Here is a 19,346-nt window from a genome sequence, read left to right on the forward strand (position 1 = left end):
AGGTATACTAAGCCTTTATCCAACAAGCCCAGGGCCCAAATACAAAAAACATTCTATTTTACGCACGTTCAATACATGTCGAAATTTATACATGACGATTTTTTCAGTGCGAAACCAATTGAACGGTGACCACACAACCAAATTTTTAATTCAGACAGGTTTAAGTTTGCATTAAGTTCTTAACACAAAACAAACAAGATTAAGACAACGTAAATATTTGGTGAAGTTTTATTCCTAATAAGATAGTTATATAAAAATGTTAATTAGTAGATCTTATCGCTTAATAATTAAGATTAAAATATACAAAGTATGAGTATTTTTTAAAATCCATTTTAGCAGTTTAAAAAATATTTAATTTAACTATTTATAGACAACTATGATCCGTAGTTACACTTGTTTATAGTCACATAAAAACATCTTAAAATAGTTAATAATAATTAACAATGATTACTATCATTAATATTGTCATGATCCTCAATGTTCAGAACTCTTACATTCATTTATAAACATAATAAAATTAATATCTTTTATTTTAAATCATATTTATCAATTATTATTAAAATTTATTTTTAACTTTTTAATTTTTTTTCATTTACTACAAAAAAATAAAATTCATTCATCTCAAACGGGTCAAAATTCTAGTTAATAATGTAAGTGTATGCGATGGTATTTTTAAACATTTTTGTCACGTAAATTAATTAATTATTATACATTTCTTCCGATGACTTGTTGATCGTAATTAATTATTCCTAATTTTAAATTTAAATGTCAACGAAATAAAAGAAAAGGGAGGTTGAAAGGGGAAGTTAATAAAGGAACAATTTATGAGATCCATCAATAGATTTGACTACGATGCTTTTTCTATGCATAAATTTGGTGTCTACACGAAATTATCATATGAAAAAAAAGTGCATTAAGTATTAAATGAATAGTATGTACAATACAAAGCTCCAAGATTTTCCAACATTTCAACCTATCATCAAACAACAGATTTTCTGACATTCAAAATATGACGTAACCTGCTAAAAAATTGAAAATGAAAATCAGTTATTATCCCAACAACTATTTGGCGTTAACAATTTTAAAATAAAAATAGACTACGACACTAAAACAAGGTAAAGAAAAAACTAATTTGAAAATCACATTGGTTAATGAGTTAGTCAAATGTTTTTGTTTTTATCCAACTGAGTACGATGGATTAGGTTGTTCTTATCCATCTGAACACAATCGATAACGCCAGCACTCTCTAAAAAAACAAATACAATAATTTTTTTATTTACAAGGATAAATCATCTCCAATTGGATTTTTTTTTAATTTTGTAAATAAAATGTTAAAATTAATAAGTAGTTAATGCGTAATATAGTTTTTTCGGGAGAATCTTCTTCCTTCCTGAAAATAGTTAAACTGTATACGATGTGGAAAAACCAGTTAGGTGACTTGGTCGGTAACAACGTTGCGCAGTGCATGTTTTCAGAATAAAAACAGTTCATTATCATCATCGGTGTCTGTTATAATATATCACCCTTTGTGTTACGCATTGTAGATTCCGATTTCGATTACAATGCAGAGATCCGGCTATGGCTCCGACGGAATATACAGATCTCTCAGACCTTCAATCGTTTTCCCCAAACAACCCAACCTCACACTCGTTTCTCACCTCTTCAACAGAGTCGCACCGTTTTCCTCCAAACAAGCTCTTATCGATGCCGATTCTTCCCAAACCGTTTCATTCGCGCAGTTGAAGACGCTAACCGTTAAAGTCTCCCACGGCCTCCTCCGCCTCGGCGTTGCCAAAAACGACGTCGTCCTCTTCCTCGCCCCCAACGATATCCGCTACATCGTCTGTTTCCTCGCTGTCACCTCCATCGGCGCCGTCGTCACTACCGTCAACCCCGCCTACACCGCCGCTGAGGTCACCAAACAAGCCAAAGACTCCAATCCCAAACTTGTCATCACTGTCCCCGAACTCTGGGACAAGCTCCAACACCTCAACCTCCCCGCGGTGTTCCTCCACTCCCAGGCGCACTCCCATGCGACTAGCTTCGACGCGCTCGTCCAACTCGCGGGGTCGCATACCGAGTTTCCGAAAGTTGACGTCAAGCAGAGTGATACGGCGGTGCTGCTGTACTCCTCCGGGACCACCGGCGTGAGCAAGGGCGTGGTTCTAACGCACGGGAACTTCGTGGCGGCATCGTTGATGATTGGGTTGGACGATGATTTGGCCGGGGAGATGCATAGCGTGTTCCTCTGCGTTCTGCCGATGTTTCATGTGTTTGGTTTGACGGTGATTTCGTACGCGCAGCTTCAGAGGGGCAACGCTGTGGTGTCTCTGAAGAAGTTTGAGTTTGAACTGGTCTTGAAGACGGTTGAGAAGTTTAGAGTGTCGCATTTGTGGGTTGTGCCTCCGATTATCCTTGCTTTGGCCAAACATGGTTTGGTCGATAAGTACGATCTTTCCTCGCTGAAGCATATTGGTTCCGGCGCTGCTCCTCTTGGGAAAGAGTTGATGGAGGAGTGTGCTAAGCGTTTCCCTCGTGCCACTGTTGCTCAGGTAGAAGACAACGTTTGTGGTCTGTGATGTTTTGATTTGGATTGTACTTATTAACCCAGTGAATGTTTTGTTCTAAATGACTTCTGCACTCCTTTAGAGAAGTTAAACGATGAAATTTCTATAAAAATCAAATACATAACTTGGGTTTAGCTTACGAATAATGAAAGAAGTTAAATTTAGTTTTCTTTACTGCTTAGGAAGAAAAGAAATTTCTTTGAAGTGGGTTGAAATTATTTGAGACTGAAGCATTTGTTATCGTTGTTGTGGTTTCAGGGATATGGTATGACTGAAACGTGTGGGATTGTTTCTGTGGAGAATACAAGGATGGGGATTCGGCATAGTGGGTCTGCGGGAATGCTTGTTTCGGGAGTGGAAGCTCAAATAGTTAGCGTGGATACGCTGAAGCCTCTCCCTCCTGGACAGTTGGGGGAGATATGGGTACGGGGTCCTAACATGATGCAAGGTACAATCCCTGCAATGTGTGGTTTATTATTGTACTGTGTCCTTGACATGGCCTATAGTAGAAAGTGATTGGAAAAAGAGATCAATTTTGTGCTGTCTTATGTGGAGAAAGAGTCTTAGGTAGACAGATTAAGTGGATCTGGTTTAATGCTGGGCTTGAATCTCCCTATTTCGTTTTAAGCTTATTCTGCTCAACTATACATTATACATTTCTCTGGCTCTTTCTTGGCGAGAAAACACTAATCTGTTTTTAGCTTGGTGATGTCTAATGTTGGCTTGTGTGTGTAAATTCGGAAGCAGGACAGATTAGATCATAACCTTAAACATGTTAGTCCTATATGCTAAAAGGAAAAAAAAGACATTCTACACTTTACGCTCAAGTTGTTTGCCTAACACTACCATCGTGTTATAGTGTTCTTGTTAGTCTGTTTGATGTATGGCATAAAGGGATTTGGGGTTATTGGAAGCTTCATCATACACTACTCTAATTTTTCTAATCAATATTTCACGAATATATTTATCACTTTCTCTGTCATGGCACCTGTTGGCAACGTTTATTGAGAGCAATAGAGTATAGGAATAGTTATGCTCAGTGCTTTGGTTGCTTCCTTCATTTTTATTTTCCTTCCATGTTCTTGTTCTAAACATATGCTGAGGGTCCTTAGGTTACTTCTTATGCAGTTTGGCATTAAATGGTATTCATAGGAACTTCCTAGAAGCAATTTAATAAAGCTATTGAGTAATTTTTCAGGATATCATAACAATCCCCAAGCCACAACATTGACTAAAGATAAAAAAGGGTGGGTACATACAGGTGATCTTGGATATTTTGATGAGGATGGACAACTTTTTGTTGTTGACCGCATCAAAGAACTCATCAAGTATAAAGGTTATCAGGTTTGTAATCCAAATCTCATTTCTATGGTAAATTTACAATTTGTCTAGCCTGTCATAAATGCATGCGTGGTCCCATATCCCAGATCTCAATCAAATTTCCCATTTACACAAGTAGTATAAACATAATCAAGTACTTAGGCAATTTTGTAACTTCAGTGCATAATGTATTTGTTGTTCTGCATTGGTAATTATTTGTGTTTACAATCATTTTGGGTTATTGTTGAGTATGAAAATTTATGGTCAGGGATTTTTCACCCATCTAAACTATTTACCATTTCTGGTTCTAACTAGGTTGCACCAGCAGAACTTGAAGGGCTTCTTGTTTCCCACCCTGAAATACTTGATGCTGTTGTCATCCCGTAAGTTTCACATGCATGATTTTCATTTAATTATTATGTGTACAGAAGAAATATAACTCAAGGTTTTTAGTAATTGGAATTCATAATTGACTCATTTTCATTCTGAAGATATCCTGATGCTGAAGCTGGTGAGGTTCCAGTTGCCTATGTCGTTCGCTCACCCAATAGTTCACTGACTGAGGAAGATATTCAAAAGTTTATTGCTAATCAGGTAAGATAAGATATTAAAAAATACATGTTTTTATTCGCATTAGTTCTGTATATTACCCTTTTTTGTTGAAACTTATTTGTATTTGTTTGCAGGTAGCACCTTTCAAAAGATTACGAAGGGTGACATTCATCAATGCTGTTCCTAAGACAGCTTCAGGAAAAATTCTCCGAAGAGAGCTTATTGAGAAAGTAAGATCCAAAATATGATGTCATGATATGATTTACATTTTTTCAACACCTTTTCGGGGTTCAAATTCTGAAGTATATTGCGAGATAGAGCGAATCCCGAAGGGTACGATGGTTGTTGTAATGGAAAATGGAATGATACTGTCCATAAAGTTATACAATCTTGAAGTAATAAAATTATCTTGCATATCTATCAGTTTTAGCTCTTAAACTGCTATATTTTCTAATGTTAAAGGATCGATTTAATGAATTTTTTCAATATGAACTAGTACGTGTTATTAACCGTACATTTTCTGCCCAAGGGACATTTGTTTAATAGAATTAATAGAAAAGAAAAAGAGTTCACCTAGTATAATTCAACTCATAAAAGTATACATGATTACAATTATAGACCAGAAAGAGAGTTCATAAAATTATTATCTATTATTATTTCTTTAAATGAATTGACTAATAATTTATTAGTATTAAATCTTTTCGTTATATTTTCTCAAATGACTCAACAATGTGTTAGGAATTTAAGTGATAACAGATCATTATTAAACATATATAATATCTTCATTTTCTCCTATTTATAAATCTTTGGAAAATGAAATGGAAATGATATGCATTTCATGAAAATTGACATTTATTTCTTAAAATCATTATAATAAAAAGAAAAAGAAAATAAATGTAATAGAAACTTTTTTCATCAAATGATAAAAAGCAAAATTGTTTTTCTTAAACAAAATAACCACTTTCGGTTCATACAGTGCCTAAATTCTTTCTCTAATTCGAAGAGATATTCAAAATTTGAACTACAATATTGCTATTTGAATCGTACTATATTGATACAAGTTACTAACCTTTAACTTAAACTACACCAACCATTTTCTAAATACTAAATATATTAGGTGAAGAAATAGGCGTTTTAACTATTGAAAATAAGAATTAAACTAAACAATATTACAATTTTTTTAATGTGAATGATAACTAAAACTAAACACATTTGTGTGATTACTTTCACAGTTGAGTAAGCCAAAAATGTAAAATATTTTTAAGATATAGTTTTTTTTTTTCAAACTGTACACATATTTTATTTTTACTCAAAGTATACACATCTTAATAAATAGGAAAATCAGCTTTTAAAAAAAAATGTCTTAGCTTAAAATTTCTGGTTTTAAGACATTGGAACTTTTCTGGAATTGAATATGAACTCTTTTCGAGAAGCCTTCAATTATATGTTTCTCTGTATTTTAGACAGTTCCATCTTCCCTCTGCACAGCCTCTGTTCTCTACAGCATCTGAGAAATGTTTTTTTTTTCTTTTTTCCGGGTTTGCCATAGGTTCAAAACATTCTTTGTTGTAGGGGTGAGCAAAAAATCTAATTTTCTTGATCCAATCCATTTTTGTTCCAATCCAATCCATTTATAATCCATTTTATTAAAAATCTAATCCATTTAAAATCCATTTAATGGATCTGGATTTCAATCTAATCTACATTTTATATATTTTATGGATTGGATATCCATTTTATAAATCAAGATTTTTAAATATGGATAATCCAAAAAATCCAATCCAAAATTTCAATTTAAATTTTTAGTTGGGTTAGACTAAAGGTTGAGATGGACTATGCTAAATTCAGACTAGGACGGGCCTTGCTCGACGACCTATACGGATCGGGCAGGCCCGACGACCATAAGAGGTTGGACGACCTATACGGATCGGGCCCAACAATCCAGAAAATTTGAGTGAGCCCGATGAACCGAACAAGGCAGGTAGGCCTGAAAATCCGAACGGGCTAAGCGGGCCCGATGACCTGAATGGCTCAAGCAAGCTCGAAGAACCGAACGGGTCAGGCAGGCCCGAAGACCCGAACAGGTCAGGCGGGTCCGATGACTCGAACGAGTTAGGCAAGCTCGAAGAATCGAACGGGTAAGGTGGGCCCGAAGACCCGAACGGGTCAGGCGGACACGAAGACCCGAAAGGGTCACGCGGACCCGAAGACCCGAACGGACCAGGTAGGACCAATGACGAAAACAGGTCAGGCTACCCAAAGACTAGAACGGGTCAGGAAGGCCCAAAGACCCGGATGAGCCTGATGACCCGGACGGGCCCGACGACCCGAAAGAGCCCGAAGACCCGGATGGGGCGGACGACCTAGACGGGCCCGGCGACCCGGATGGGCCCGACGACCCGGACGGGCTCGATGACCCAAACGGGTCTATCGACCTACATGGGCCTTACGACCCGGATAGGCACGACGACACGAACGGGCCGGACGACCCGGATGGGCCGAACGATCCGGGCGATCCGGACGGACCTGACGACTCAAATGACCCATATGGGCTCGACGACCCAGACGAGCTTGACGACCTACACGGGCCTTACGACCCAGATGGCACGGCGACACGAACGAAGCGTCGACCCAGATGGGTCCTACGACCCAGACGGGCTCGACGTCCTGGACGGGGCCTACGACCCGGACGGGCCCGACGACCCAAACGAACTTGACGACACGGACATGATCGACGACCTGGATGGGCCCGACAACTCGGACGGGCCTGACGACGTTGACATACCCGACGACCTAGACGAGCCCCACGACTTAAACGTGTATGACTACCCGATTGGGCCCGACTGTTTGGATGGGTCTGTCCGGGTCGTCTGGCCCGTTCGTGTCGTCAGGCCCATTCGGGTCGTCCGGCCCGTTCACGTCGTCGAGCTTGTTCGTGTTGTCGGGCCTGTTCGTGTTGTTCGGCCCGTCTGAGTCCTCGGTCTCATCCGGGTCATCCGGGCCTTAATGACACAAGTTTTTGAATTTAAATTTTTTTTATAAAAAATGGATTCTGGATTTTGAACTTGATCTAAATATTTGGATTGGATTTAAATCTTGATCCAAATATTTGGATATGAATTTAAAAAAATCCAAACTACTTTTGCTGAAGAAATGGATTTGGGTCAAAAATTTAATTCAATTGTTTGGATATAAAATGGATGTGGATTGGATCATTAAAAATCCAATCCATGCCCACCCCTAATTGTTATTACTTAATTCTTTTCTTGAATTGATATTGTTGACAATTCCCTTCTTCTGTTTTGGTTGTATAATCTTTGTTCTGTCTTTTTACACCTTGCTCTAAAAATCAAGTAACATCCTCTCAAGATATATTATAATTTTTAAATCCATCTCCTGTGTTCTAATATTGTCTTTTGTTATTAAATTGTACACTTTACTGAATTAAAGTGAACAATTGGAATTGATATACTTGTTTTTATTTCATGCCCACATTTTTATCTGTACAATATTCTGCATCCACCTTTTCATTTTAATAAATAAGGAAATGTATATGTTTATAGAGTCTAGATAATTACTACCTATTTTCCCTTCCAAATTCTGTTTTCACTAAAGTTTTGAAATGTTATTTTGCTTGAAAATGTGAAACTGTGCTTGTTCTTATGGCATTTTATACCAGACTTGATTGGCCATGTTTTATGAGATCAATATATGATTTGTATTTTCTTTTAATAATCCACACATTTCATTTGTTCTCTTTTGTAATAAGGATAAATATGTTTTTTTTTTCATAAATTTGGACACATTGTTATTTTAAATTTTAATACATTTTAGTCTTTAAATTTTAAAAGTAAATGATATAATCATTTTAAATTAACAACAAAACATTTTTTTTTAAATGGTGTTCCATGTTTACTTCTGAGATGGAACTTATCAAAATTATATAAACAACTCAAACGTAATTTTGAAATCTGTTTTGTCTCCTTTGCGGTTAAGGTAAGACTTTGGGCATGGCCAAGTCCCATAGTGTGACAAACAATGTTTACAATAATTTCACCCTGTATGGTTGATCGGTGATTACAAGCGATTTTGGCTTTATGCAAGCGAATTGCAACCTATAATCCGAATTGAGGACGAGTTTTTACAGTTAGATCACCCTTGCGGATCGCAATCCTTTGTCTCATCCATTGTAGCATGTGTGTCATCTAGGGTATGAAGGACATGACTTGCGTCATCCTCACCTTCCTTCGGCTTATCATCAGTAGTCTACTCAGGATTTTAAGCTCAATCTTGGCAACTAAAGAGGGTTGTGCTCGTTGCAGGACTTAACCCAATATCGTACGACACGAGTAGATGATAGCCATGAACCACTTGTGTCTTTGTTCCCAAGGCAGCCCTTTTCTTTCAAGATGATTTGCAGTGTGTCAAACCCTAGTAAGGTTCTTCGCTTTACATCAAATTAAACCACATGTTTCACTGCTTGAGCAGACCCATATCAATTCCTTTGAATTTCATTCTTGGTAACATACTCACTGAGTACGATACTTAACGCGTTAGCTACAACATTGCAATGATCAATACACACAACTCCTAGTATACATAGTTGATGATGTCAAAACAAATTTAATGTAGTTAGGTTCACTCCTACTATATTTATTCATTTTTAAAGTTTGAGGATCAAACTGTAGCAAAATTTAAAATAAGGACAAATTCTCATTTAACATCAAAGTTTAAGACATTAAAAATATATTTAATCCTATATAATATTACTCCCGATTAGATTATTTTTGGTAAGCACCCAATTTAACAACACTCCCTAAGAAAAATAAGAAAGAAAAAAACTATGTTGCTAAAACATTTTATTTTCCATAATTATATAAGTTGTTTGTCTTGTCTTCCACACCTAAGTTTTTGAGTCATCATCCTTTTAAACCCACTTGTCTTTCTTTTCTTTATTCAAATATTTTTCTCTTAATTCTTGGAGAAATATTACTTGTCTTTTAGACTCTTTCTCACCTATTGTTGTTCCACCTTCTCCAACTTCATTAAGGTTTTTATTTTTTAGATATGGTATTAATATACATTCTTAGAAATTCTTAGAAATCTATTGATAATAATTCATCTTCTATCCATTTATTCTACCATTTTATCTTTTCCCCATTGCCTACCTTCCACCTAATATTCTCCTCAAACCATTCATTTTCATTTTCATTATTTGTCCTACAAGCTATTTAAGTCCTTTCACGTATAGATTCTTTGTATTAAGTGTGTGATTCATGTTTGTTAACTTTCTATATTTTGACTCTATTATTTGTCATTGTCTAATAATCTCCATTTCTATTTAACTAACAAATGTCATCATTGCTACATTGCTATGAATTCTCCTAATTTCATTACTACTGCAGTAAACTAATTAAGTATGAAGATAAAGACATGTCTCATCTCTTGTTATATCAACTTAAAATAATCTAGGTAAAATAATTTGTTTGAGATTGAGAAAATTTTTAATCTTATCTGTTCTGGATTATGTAAGTATCCCACTATCAATTTTATGCCTATTACTTGAAACTATTTTTTTTTCTTGAAAACATATATTCTATAGTTTTCATCATTTTAAAATTTATTAGATTTAATATTCAAACAAATTATTTAGAGTATGGTATTTCAAATTCACTTAAAAAAGTTAAATCTTTCTAGCTCTTCATCCAAACATAGGTGGATGAAAAATAATTCCTTCTTCTTGACATACATAAAAATTAAAACTTTTATATATTTCCTATAACTTTGACTCAAATCAACTTAAAAAATCTCACCAGTTTAAACATGAATTGATTAAATAAGAAGAGTACTTGAAATCTGACATTCAGCTACACGTTTTAGCTATAGTAAATCGCATGTCACACACATCCATATGATATCTTTTCGAAAGATACCAAAAAGGAAAAATCAGACATCAATTAATATTTTTCAGACTTTTCATCTCTTCTTCCTCTTCTATTATTGGATTTGTAGACTTAAAAGTTTCAAAAGAACCCCTAGATGCTGATAAAAAAAAAAATTCCCAAGATTGAATTGAACTAAGAAAAATTCTAAACCAATAAACAGGAACACATGTAACTAGCATTGAAAGATCAAAAACAACTGTTAGGTATTATCTATGTTCAATTCATAATGATCATTTGTCACAAAAGTGAAGACTCTACAATTGTAGAACTGGAAACTTAACCATGTATTGACATCATGCTAGATGCTAGGTTATCGTGTGATTTCAGTTCTTTTAAATTGGCTAGATTAAATAGCAACATCTCCTCAAAAATATTCATATATATATATATATATATATATATATATATATATATATATATAAATAGCTGCAAAAACCTACATGGTAAATAATTATTTAATGGTGATTACAGGTGTAACAATATAAATGGAAGAAGGACATACAATTATTTAATAATGCATACTTCAGTGCTGACCATTCAGATTGGTTCAGATACGATGCATCATATTAGGCTTTATCTTAAAGTTGAATTGAACCGACTCCTGTGTGGCGGTTTGATATTTAATTTAGACCCTTCTACCCTCTTGATTTTCCAGATTATGTTATAGTAGTTATTAGTTGCTAACTTCTAGACATAACTTTTTAGAGTCTCTAGAAATTGTGCAGAATGTAACAAGATAATGTAGAAGCTTGCATGTTACTGCTGAGGTCAGTTTCAAAACCATCCATGCCCCAAAAGGATCTTTATATCCAACTGAAGCTATGAGTATACGACTTGTTCACATATAATTGAAACTTTCTGCAGTTAGTTCATTGATGCAGGGAATCCTAATCCCTTTATGACTGTTCTTAGATCACAAAGTCAAAAGAATTAGGCAATGTCACCTTGTTTCATGCCTAAGCCTGTTAAAATTGGTACATGTGAATTGGATTCTCATATCATAACTGTCTGAATTATCACTGACAAACACTAGGGCATACAGTATTATTAATATGCTCTCTTACAACTTTATCTCTCTTTCTCAATCTTCCTAAGAAGAGATAAGTGTAGATTTCTGAGCTGGAAGAATCTCAGAATATGAGATAGAACTTGACAATGTAATAGACCAGATGTTCATTCAAACCATTCAAAATCATTGGCTAAAAAATCAACGAGGGTTCCATCATTTCTCTTTTCTGAAAATGTCCAAACAACCAAACACATGGTTATACCAATTAATCAACTTTGTGTCATTTTCATTACTATTACACCATCAGAATGGGAAGAAAAAAGGGGCAGGGGATGAGCTGTCAATAGACTTATCTTTCTGCAGATTAGTTTTGGGAATCACTCAGAAATGTACGCTTTAAGCAACTGTTTTATACTCTTTCTTGGGACGTGCTGTCCTCGTACTCATATTGGAATTTGACACATTTACATAATTTATTCTTGGTAAAATTGGAATCAAATACTTGATAGCTATAACAAAAGTACCCATATAGGTTCAAGGTTTTTAATTTCAATGATAGTGAAGATTGCATTGTGATCTTTGAGATTTCTTAGGAATTATGGATAGCTATCGGTAATGGTGTTATAATTGAGGTAGCATGTGATTACAAATAAACTCAAAAGTTTTGATGTTACTGTTACAGTTGAAATAATGTTGTGTGCATATGTGTACATACCACAGTAAACAGTGAAGAGTGTTGCAGTACATTTAAAAGGGCGATAGAAGGTGAAGAAGTAAAAGAGATTATGTATGTACAAAGAAAGAAACAATTGCATAGTGTTCCAAACTAGAACTAGCTAGTTACTGGTTACTATCACCAACATCCAAGTTAACTTGAAGCCATATAACATTTATAATTTATGAGTAGATGCACCATGTGATTTATGAGTAATTGCTTCTGTTCCTCACCTGCAGAAACCAAGTAAAGTGCAGGTGCAAATGCAGACAAAGAAAACATGTGTTATGGCCAGTTTAATTAGTAGTAAGAAGTTTTATGATCATGGTGCTTTAATCTCTTTTTTATATTTCTACCATTTTAAAAGTTCTTTAAATTTAAAATCTTAGTTACTATAATGTATGAAGTTTTAAGTTTACTATTGAAATTGGAATCTTTTTCAACAAAAACAAACAATCATGTGGCTGCAACTTATTTGGTTTGTAGTTAATTTCGTGATTGAAAAATCACTATAAAACTAGTCTATGGTATACACAAACACAATATATATATAAAATTTGAGATGTATAGTTTTCTTTAGTTTAAACTTGAGATTAAATTACAGAAGTAGGTGGAAATTGACATTGAGGTCCCACTTAATTAGTCACATGTCATCTTTCTCCATATCTTTGTTAGGCTACCAAAAACAAAATTCAACATCAATTAATTATTTTTAGAATTTTCTTGTCTTCTTCCTATTTTCACCATTGAATTTGTGTTCTTAACTTTCTAACAAAATTCCTAATTTATACTAATCAAGACAGTTGTAAAGACTCAAAAAAGAAAAACATACTTATTTGTGGTTTGTTGATCAAAGTTCTGCAACTGACAAAATGCAACCTTCTATACAGTAGTACACTACTAGCTGGCTCGTGTAAAAAAAAACAAATTAATTTGAAAATTTCTGATTAAATTTGTTGGCAGAAAAAGAAATGAATACTCTATAATCACAATAAGGAATTTCGTGGATGATGACTTCAAGCGGATGTGTATTGAGATTCATCCCTTCTTTTCACGTGATTCAATCGTTCTAATCTTATTGTCTAGAGCGGAAATATCAACATCTCAGATAAGATATTCAAATCAACGAAAACAGACAGTTCCCAAGATTTGTATTTGTCTGCAGACTAAACACAGCTTGATTAGAAAAAATACATGGAGATTGATAAAAAAATAACCCTTTTATCAGATAAAATTTATATAATATTGTGACAGGACATATCTCAGTGCTAACTGGTTTTCATTGGTTCAGATTTCAAGCATCACAACTCACCACTTTGTTACACCGCCTTCTGTAGTACGTCGGCTTTGATTATATATTTTTTTAACCATTTCTTCTGGATTTTGCAACAACTAGTTGCTAAATTTACTTACAAATTATAAATACTATCAGTGGTCTTACCCTTACACCCTAGCTTCTAGGAGTAGCTTTTAGAGTCTTCTAGAAATTGGGAATGCTAAATATGAAAACATTTAAATAAACTATATATTTATACTTAACTGAAGTTGTACATAGCTGTTTTTAGATCATCACAAATCTAGAGAATTGACCTGTGTTATATCATCTTGTTACATGCTTAATATAATCTGATTACATTCTCATGTGTGGCTGGTTGGTCGGAGAAAAGAAAAGTATAGATTTGGAATGTGGAATGAATAATCTCAAAGATTAGATATGTTAATTGACTATATGTGTTTTGAAGCAAAAACTATTGTCTGAAATCATCATTCCTCTTTCCTCAAAATTTCCAAGGTTGTCATTATCATATGTTACAATTAACAGGCTTAGAAAGGAAGGAGAAAGAAAAAAGAAGAGAGGTATACCATTAAACTTGTGCAGCACCAGACTTTTTTCTGATATATTTTTCCAAAATCTGGAGCACAAGGTAAAGAAGTATGTAGTATTGAAAGTAAGGAAGGAGTTGTCTAAATTCTTAGGTTGGAGATTCAACTCCAGCTTTGTAATAAGTAGATCTAGATCTGCACAAGAAATGTGGTTGTGTGAGTACATGCTACAAGGAGATGGTATATATATATATATTCAAAGAAAAAGCAATGATATGTGTGATAAAATAAAGAAACTAAGAAGAAGAAGCACAATGAAATTCCAATATGGCATTCAACTGCAGATGCACCTGCACCTTGTATGAATGATCACTGTGTGACTATATATGTAATACTTTTCTTTGTTATGTTCCACAGAAACGAAACAAAGCGCAGGTGCAAATGCAGATAAAGGCAACTTATTGGGAGCACATAACAATTTAAGCATCATCCCAAGGAAGAAGGGTTGAGATAGAGAGAGAGCAAAGTGGAAGTGTGTAGGACTTAGCTGAGAGAACAAAGTATGTATATATAGAGAGAGAGTCTTATCTTCAGACACTATCTGACTAAAGAAAATATCACATTATCTACAGTTTTAATTATTTATCTTTAATAAACTTTGTGCAATTAAAGTCACTCTTCAATTTACAAGTTTTTAGTGTATTTTTAATAAAATTTTAATAATTTTTTTATTTTAAATTTCCTAATCGGGTTTTCATAATTTTAAAAACATTTTGGAAATTATTTGAACCGGAATCCTCTTGAGAATGATCCTTCAAACAATCATGTGGCTCCAACTTATTTGATATAGTTAAATAGAAGATTGAAATCACTAGAAACTAATTTAAAATATCATACAAGTACGAATATATATTAAAATATTAATTTTCAAAAACACGTGAAGAGATGACAAGATGTTTATACCTTATATATTAAATTAAAAAAAAATCAACATTCTTATCAAAATAGCTTTTTCCTGAAATTAAGGGAGGAGGCTATCTTTTTCAACATCCAACTCTGTGAAAGTTGAATTTTACAAACAGAAAAGACCTATGTGATTTTATCAATCTTTTTTCAAGCAAAAGAGCTTTGATAATGCAATAATTTTTTTTATGAAAGATAATTTGGATAAATATATATTTAGATATTTATGTATATTTGTAAATAATTATTTTATTTAATTATATCATAAAATATTAAGAGACAGTAACTTTAAAGAATTTTGAAATTGACAAGATTTTCTCAAATAGTTTATACAAAAAGAACTTATTATGACAGGTAAAAAGAACTTATTATGACAGGTATGTTGACATCATAATTGCAGGAGTCATAAAAAAATGCATTTTTTCTATGACATCGTAAAAATTTGTCTTAGTAAATCTAACTTACTATAATAGATATTTCTACACCTAACAAAATAAGTGGGTTTTCTTTTAATTTTTTCAATTTTCCTCCATTCATAGGTATTTCTACACCTAACATAACATACTGATTCTCTTCAGCTTCTTTTCCAAATCATCAAAATCAAACCACCTTAGTAAAGCCAAAATGTCTCTAGGGTTATTTGCCCCTCCCAAAGCCACCAACTCTTTAATAATCCCTTTAAATTGCCTTGCTTCTTCCGCATCACTCACATCACATCACATCACAATATTCACCGTAATACCTCTTCCCAGACACCATCCTCATTATACTGTTAAAAGTCATTTCCGAAAAGCTTCAATAAATTATACAAACAATAATAAAAAAATTAAAAAATTATGGAGTATAATCAAAATTTTGTTATGTAGTCTTCAATAATTTCTACCTAATTTAATTCTATCGCCAAATTTACCTGGATTTGAGTTTCACTTTGGCGAAGGCGTTGCACGAGTCGTGAGCGAGCTTTTGCACGAGCCTCATGATCTCGTTCGTTCAGATTTTTGAGAAGCAGTTCAAACAGTGCATTGAGAGAACCTCAAGCGACACGATGCGACGGAGGTTGCGCCAGTGGTCGTCGTAGGGCGACACCGTGACGGTGGTGTTGTTGTAGCCGATATACTTGCTGACAAGGAAGCGAGGCCGGTTCGCCAAGACGATGTCATTTTTTGGTGAAGCATTCCTACACTGCCTCAAGCGACGAAATGGAGCGGCGAACGGAGTGGCCAACGAAGTGGCGACGACAACGCGAAATAAGAAGGTAATGTGACTGTTTGAGAAAGAAAGTATACTTCTGGAGAAAAAAATAGGGATTTAAAGATATTATGACATGTTTCTCTAAATCTGTCATAATATATTTTTAACATAATTTTAATTTTGCCACCGCGCCCATATATTATGATAGGTCCTTTGCACGTTATAATAAATTTTTCCTTCTTATTATGATAGATCCCTTTATACCAATCATAATAACTGTTACTTTTATTACAAAAATGTCGCCAGTCAACTTATTATGATAAATAACTTATACCTGTCATAATAAGTCGTCATAAATTCCTTTATAAAAGTATACTTTTATAAGAATAATATATATATATATATATATATATATATATATATATGAATGAAAAAATCAGTATAGTTTTTTCATTTTAAATTAGTAAATTATAATTTTATGTAATTTTTAAAAATTTTAAATATAATAAAATGATTAAATAATTTATATTTAATATATTAATATATATATATATATATATATATTAATTTTAATTTATACCAATTACACATACAAAATTTACATTAAAATAAAAATTTTGTATATATAATTTACATAAATAAAGTTTAACTATTAGTTCTGAAAAAAATAATTGATTAAAAATATTAAATAATATGAAATATAAATTACACCACATCAGTTTACAACTATACTTAAATAGTAGATAGATTCATATCTTAGTTAGATTGTCTCAGATTGAGATCCAACTTAGCTAAATTTAATATCTAACTATTGGAATTATCGTGTTAGTATATGAATTATTTAAAATTAATAATATGATTGAGTTATTTATATTTGGTTTATTACAAATTAAAATTTTCCTTTTAAAAAAATATTTTATTTTATTTTAATATCAAATGATAATAATATTTTATTATAATTTATATGTTTACTTTCCTAATTTGCTTCTATAAATCAGACTATTCAATGTTTCTATATAATAAGAAAGAAAAGATTAATAAGATAAATTTACAATAAATATAATACTATTAATAGAATATATGGAAAAAATAAAATATAAAAGAAAGATTATATATATATATATATATATATATATATATATATATATATATATTTCCCTTTAATTATTTGCTAATTTTAACTTAATTATCATGAAATTTTGATCAATTTATTTTCTCATTTTTATAAGTTTATTTTTAGTTGTAATGCCACTAACACACATTAAAATATTCAGAACATATGCAACTAAAAAGTAAACATACTTTTGTAAAACAAACCTAATCGAAAAAATTCTTAATTAAAATAATCTTTTAAGTGTTTTGAACTTTATCACTTTCTATTGCTTTTACTTTTAAGTGTTTTAAACTTTATATCAAATACTTTAGTTTTTTACTCAAAATAAACTCAATTCTAATTGTCGATGATGTTTTGTCAAACATGCAATCTCCACCAACTTTAATTTTTTTTTCTTAATAATTGGGAGTCCAAAGATCATATTCTTTCAACAAAGCAACTTGTTCCATACACAAGAGTCATTTCCTTCTATAGTCATCAAAGTTGAAATTAAAGACAATTGAAAACTTTTGTTATGTGTCATTTTCACCACAACAATAGTTTTTCTTTTGGAGTAGAAAGTTCTACGTTTATGATTCTCAAATAGAAAAGAATAATCGAGCTCCAAAATTTGTCCAGTGTTAAATGAATTTTCATCTAATTTGGGACACAAAAAAAGTCATACAAATCACTTTGACTCCTTATTTTATTGTGACTCCAATATTACCACTTCCTTCCACTTTTTTGTGGCAAATGAATAATTCATATTAACAAAATCTTCTTTATTTAATCATATAACTCTTGCAATCGCCATCTAAACAAAAACTTATGTCTTTTTACAAGTAAAAAATAAGTTCTTTTTTAATCATTCCAAAAACTTAAACATGTGTTATTTTTCTTTCATTTCACTTTTGTGTGTTACTGGTCTGATCTTCCTACTCTATTTTTACGAATTCTGAGGCATCCAATGAAGTAAACAAAATTTTCAAATTTATATTAAAAATAATAGTTTTCTCTTTCAAATTAAGAAACTTAAACATTGCACAAATTGTACCAACGGTTGTTAGAGTGTTTTGTGCAGTGTTCACTTTTTTTTTTCAAAGATCAACTAGGTTCTAATAATACCACTTTATTAATTCTATTCCATATATGTCATATTGTATAATATAAAATAAAATGTCTGACAAGAAAAATATAATTACTGAAAGTTGGACTAGTCTCTCTACTTGTTCTCCTTTTTCTCCTTTTTTTATGTTTTAAGCTTACTTTATATATATGAAAGGTCATGTAAAATATAAATACAGTTAAATATTCTCAATAAACACCAAATAATTCTTCAAACTCTATTAAACATTTGTAAGAACACTTTATTATAGAAAACAGAATAAACTTTGTTTAGATAAATACTTCATTAACACTTTACAGTAAAACAAATTTTCAATGTACTAAAACTAAGTTGTGTAGGTCATCATATATACAAAAGAGAGAAGATTATATATATATATATATATATATATATATATATATATATGTATGTGTGTATGTATATGTAAACATCTGCAGACCCTGTTTAGAGTGGTTGAATCACACAACACAAAGATTTCCAAAGAGAAGTAACCAACTTTGTATTCTGTAAAAAGGATAACAGTTATTTGAAAATGCATCTATCCTTCAATGCTGGTGACTTAGAATGGTTAAGATTTGAAGCATCATCTCTCTTTAACTGAAAGTTGAGCTTCATCTTCTTCCATGTTTTGCATTAATTTGATTCCAGGTCTTTCTACCTTCTTTCAGACTGTGGTACAGTTACTAACTACTGGTTCCTAAGTTTCTGGATTCTTCCAAAATGTTACACTGGGACAGTAGCTTCTAGCTATTAATAGACACTTCTTGAAACTTCTAAAGAACAATTTTATTAGGATCAGTGTATGCAGAAGGTTCAATTTCAACCACACCCCTAAAGAAGTTATGCAAATGTGTATGATGACAGTCTTAGCTAGATTTTTTCCAGCCAATATATATCACATTGTTCAACATGTAAATTGGGTTCTTTTATGATATTAGGAGAGTCTATTTTATCACTGGCTGGCACTAGGGCATAATATATGCTCTCTCAGACAAGTGTTCTCTATTTTCATCAATCTTTTATATATTCTTCCTCCACTGG

At 32.6% G+C, this 19,346-nt stretch overlaps 1 protein-coding gene across 1 annotated transcript; it reads left to right on the forward strand.

Annotated features, from left to right (window-relative positions):
- Positions 1-1,372: 1,372 nt before the first annotated feature.
- Positions 1,373-4,862, forward strand: LOC114185049 (4-coumarate--CoA ligase-like 7). Its single transcript, XM_028072544.1, has 6 exons — positions 1,373-2,552; positions 2,826-3,015; positions 3,766-3,911; positions 4,203-4,270; positions 4,379-4,481; positions 4,574-4,862. The coding sequence occupies exons 1-6, from the start codon at positions 1,563-1,565 to the stop codon at positions 4,685-4,687; spliced, it is 1,611 nt and encodes a 536-aa protein (XP_027928345.1). The 5' UTR covers positions 1,373-1,562; the 3' UTR covers positions 4,688-4,862.
- The last annotated feature ends 14,484 nt before the right edge of the window (positions 4,863-19,346 follow it).

Source organism: Vigna unguiculata, chromosome 5, assembly GCF_004118075.2.
Source record: "Vigna unguiculata cultivar IT97K-499-35 chromosome 5, ASM411807v1, whole genome shotgun sequence".
Lineage (NCBI taxonomy): Eukaryota > Viridiplantae > Streptophyta > Magnoliopsida > Fabales > Fabaceae > Vigna > Vigna unguiculata.

Bases quoted from the DNA above. Each gene is read 5' to 3' on its own strand.
- LOC114185049 (XM_028072544.1), top strand. From the start codon at position 1,563: ATGCAGAGATCCGGCTATGGCTCCGACGGAATATACAGATCTCTCAGA. The intron at 3,016-3,765 runs GTACAATCCCTG...GTAATTTTTCAG, and splicing joins GGGTCCTAACATGATGCAAG to GATATCATAACAATCCCCAA. The intron at 4,482-4,573 runs GTAAGATAAGAT...ATTTGTTTGCAG, and splicing joins AAAAGTTTATTGCTAATCAG to GTAGCACCTTTCAAAAGATT.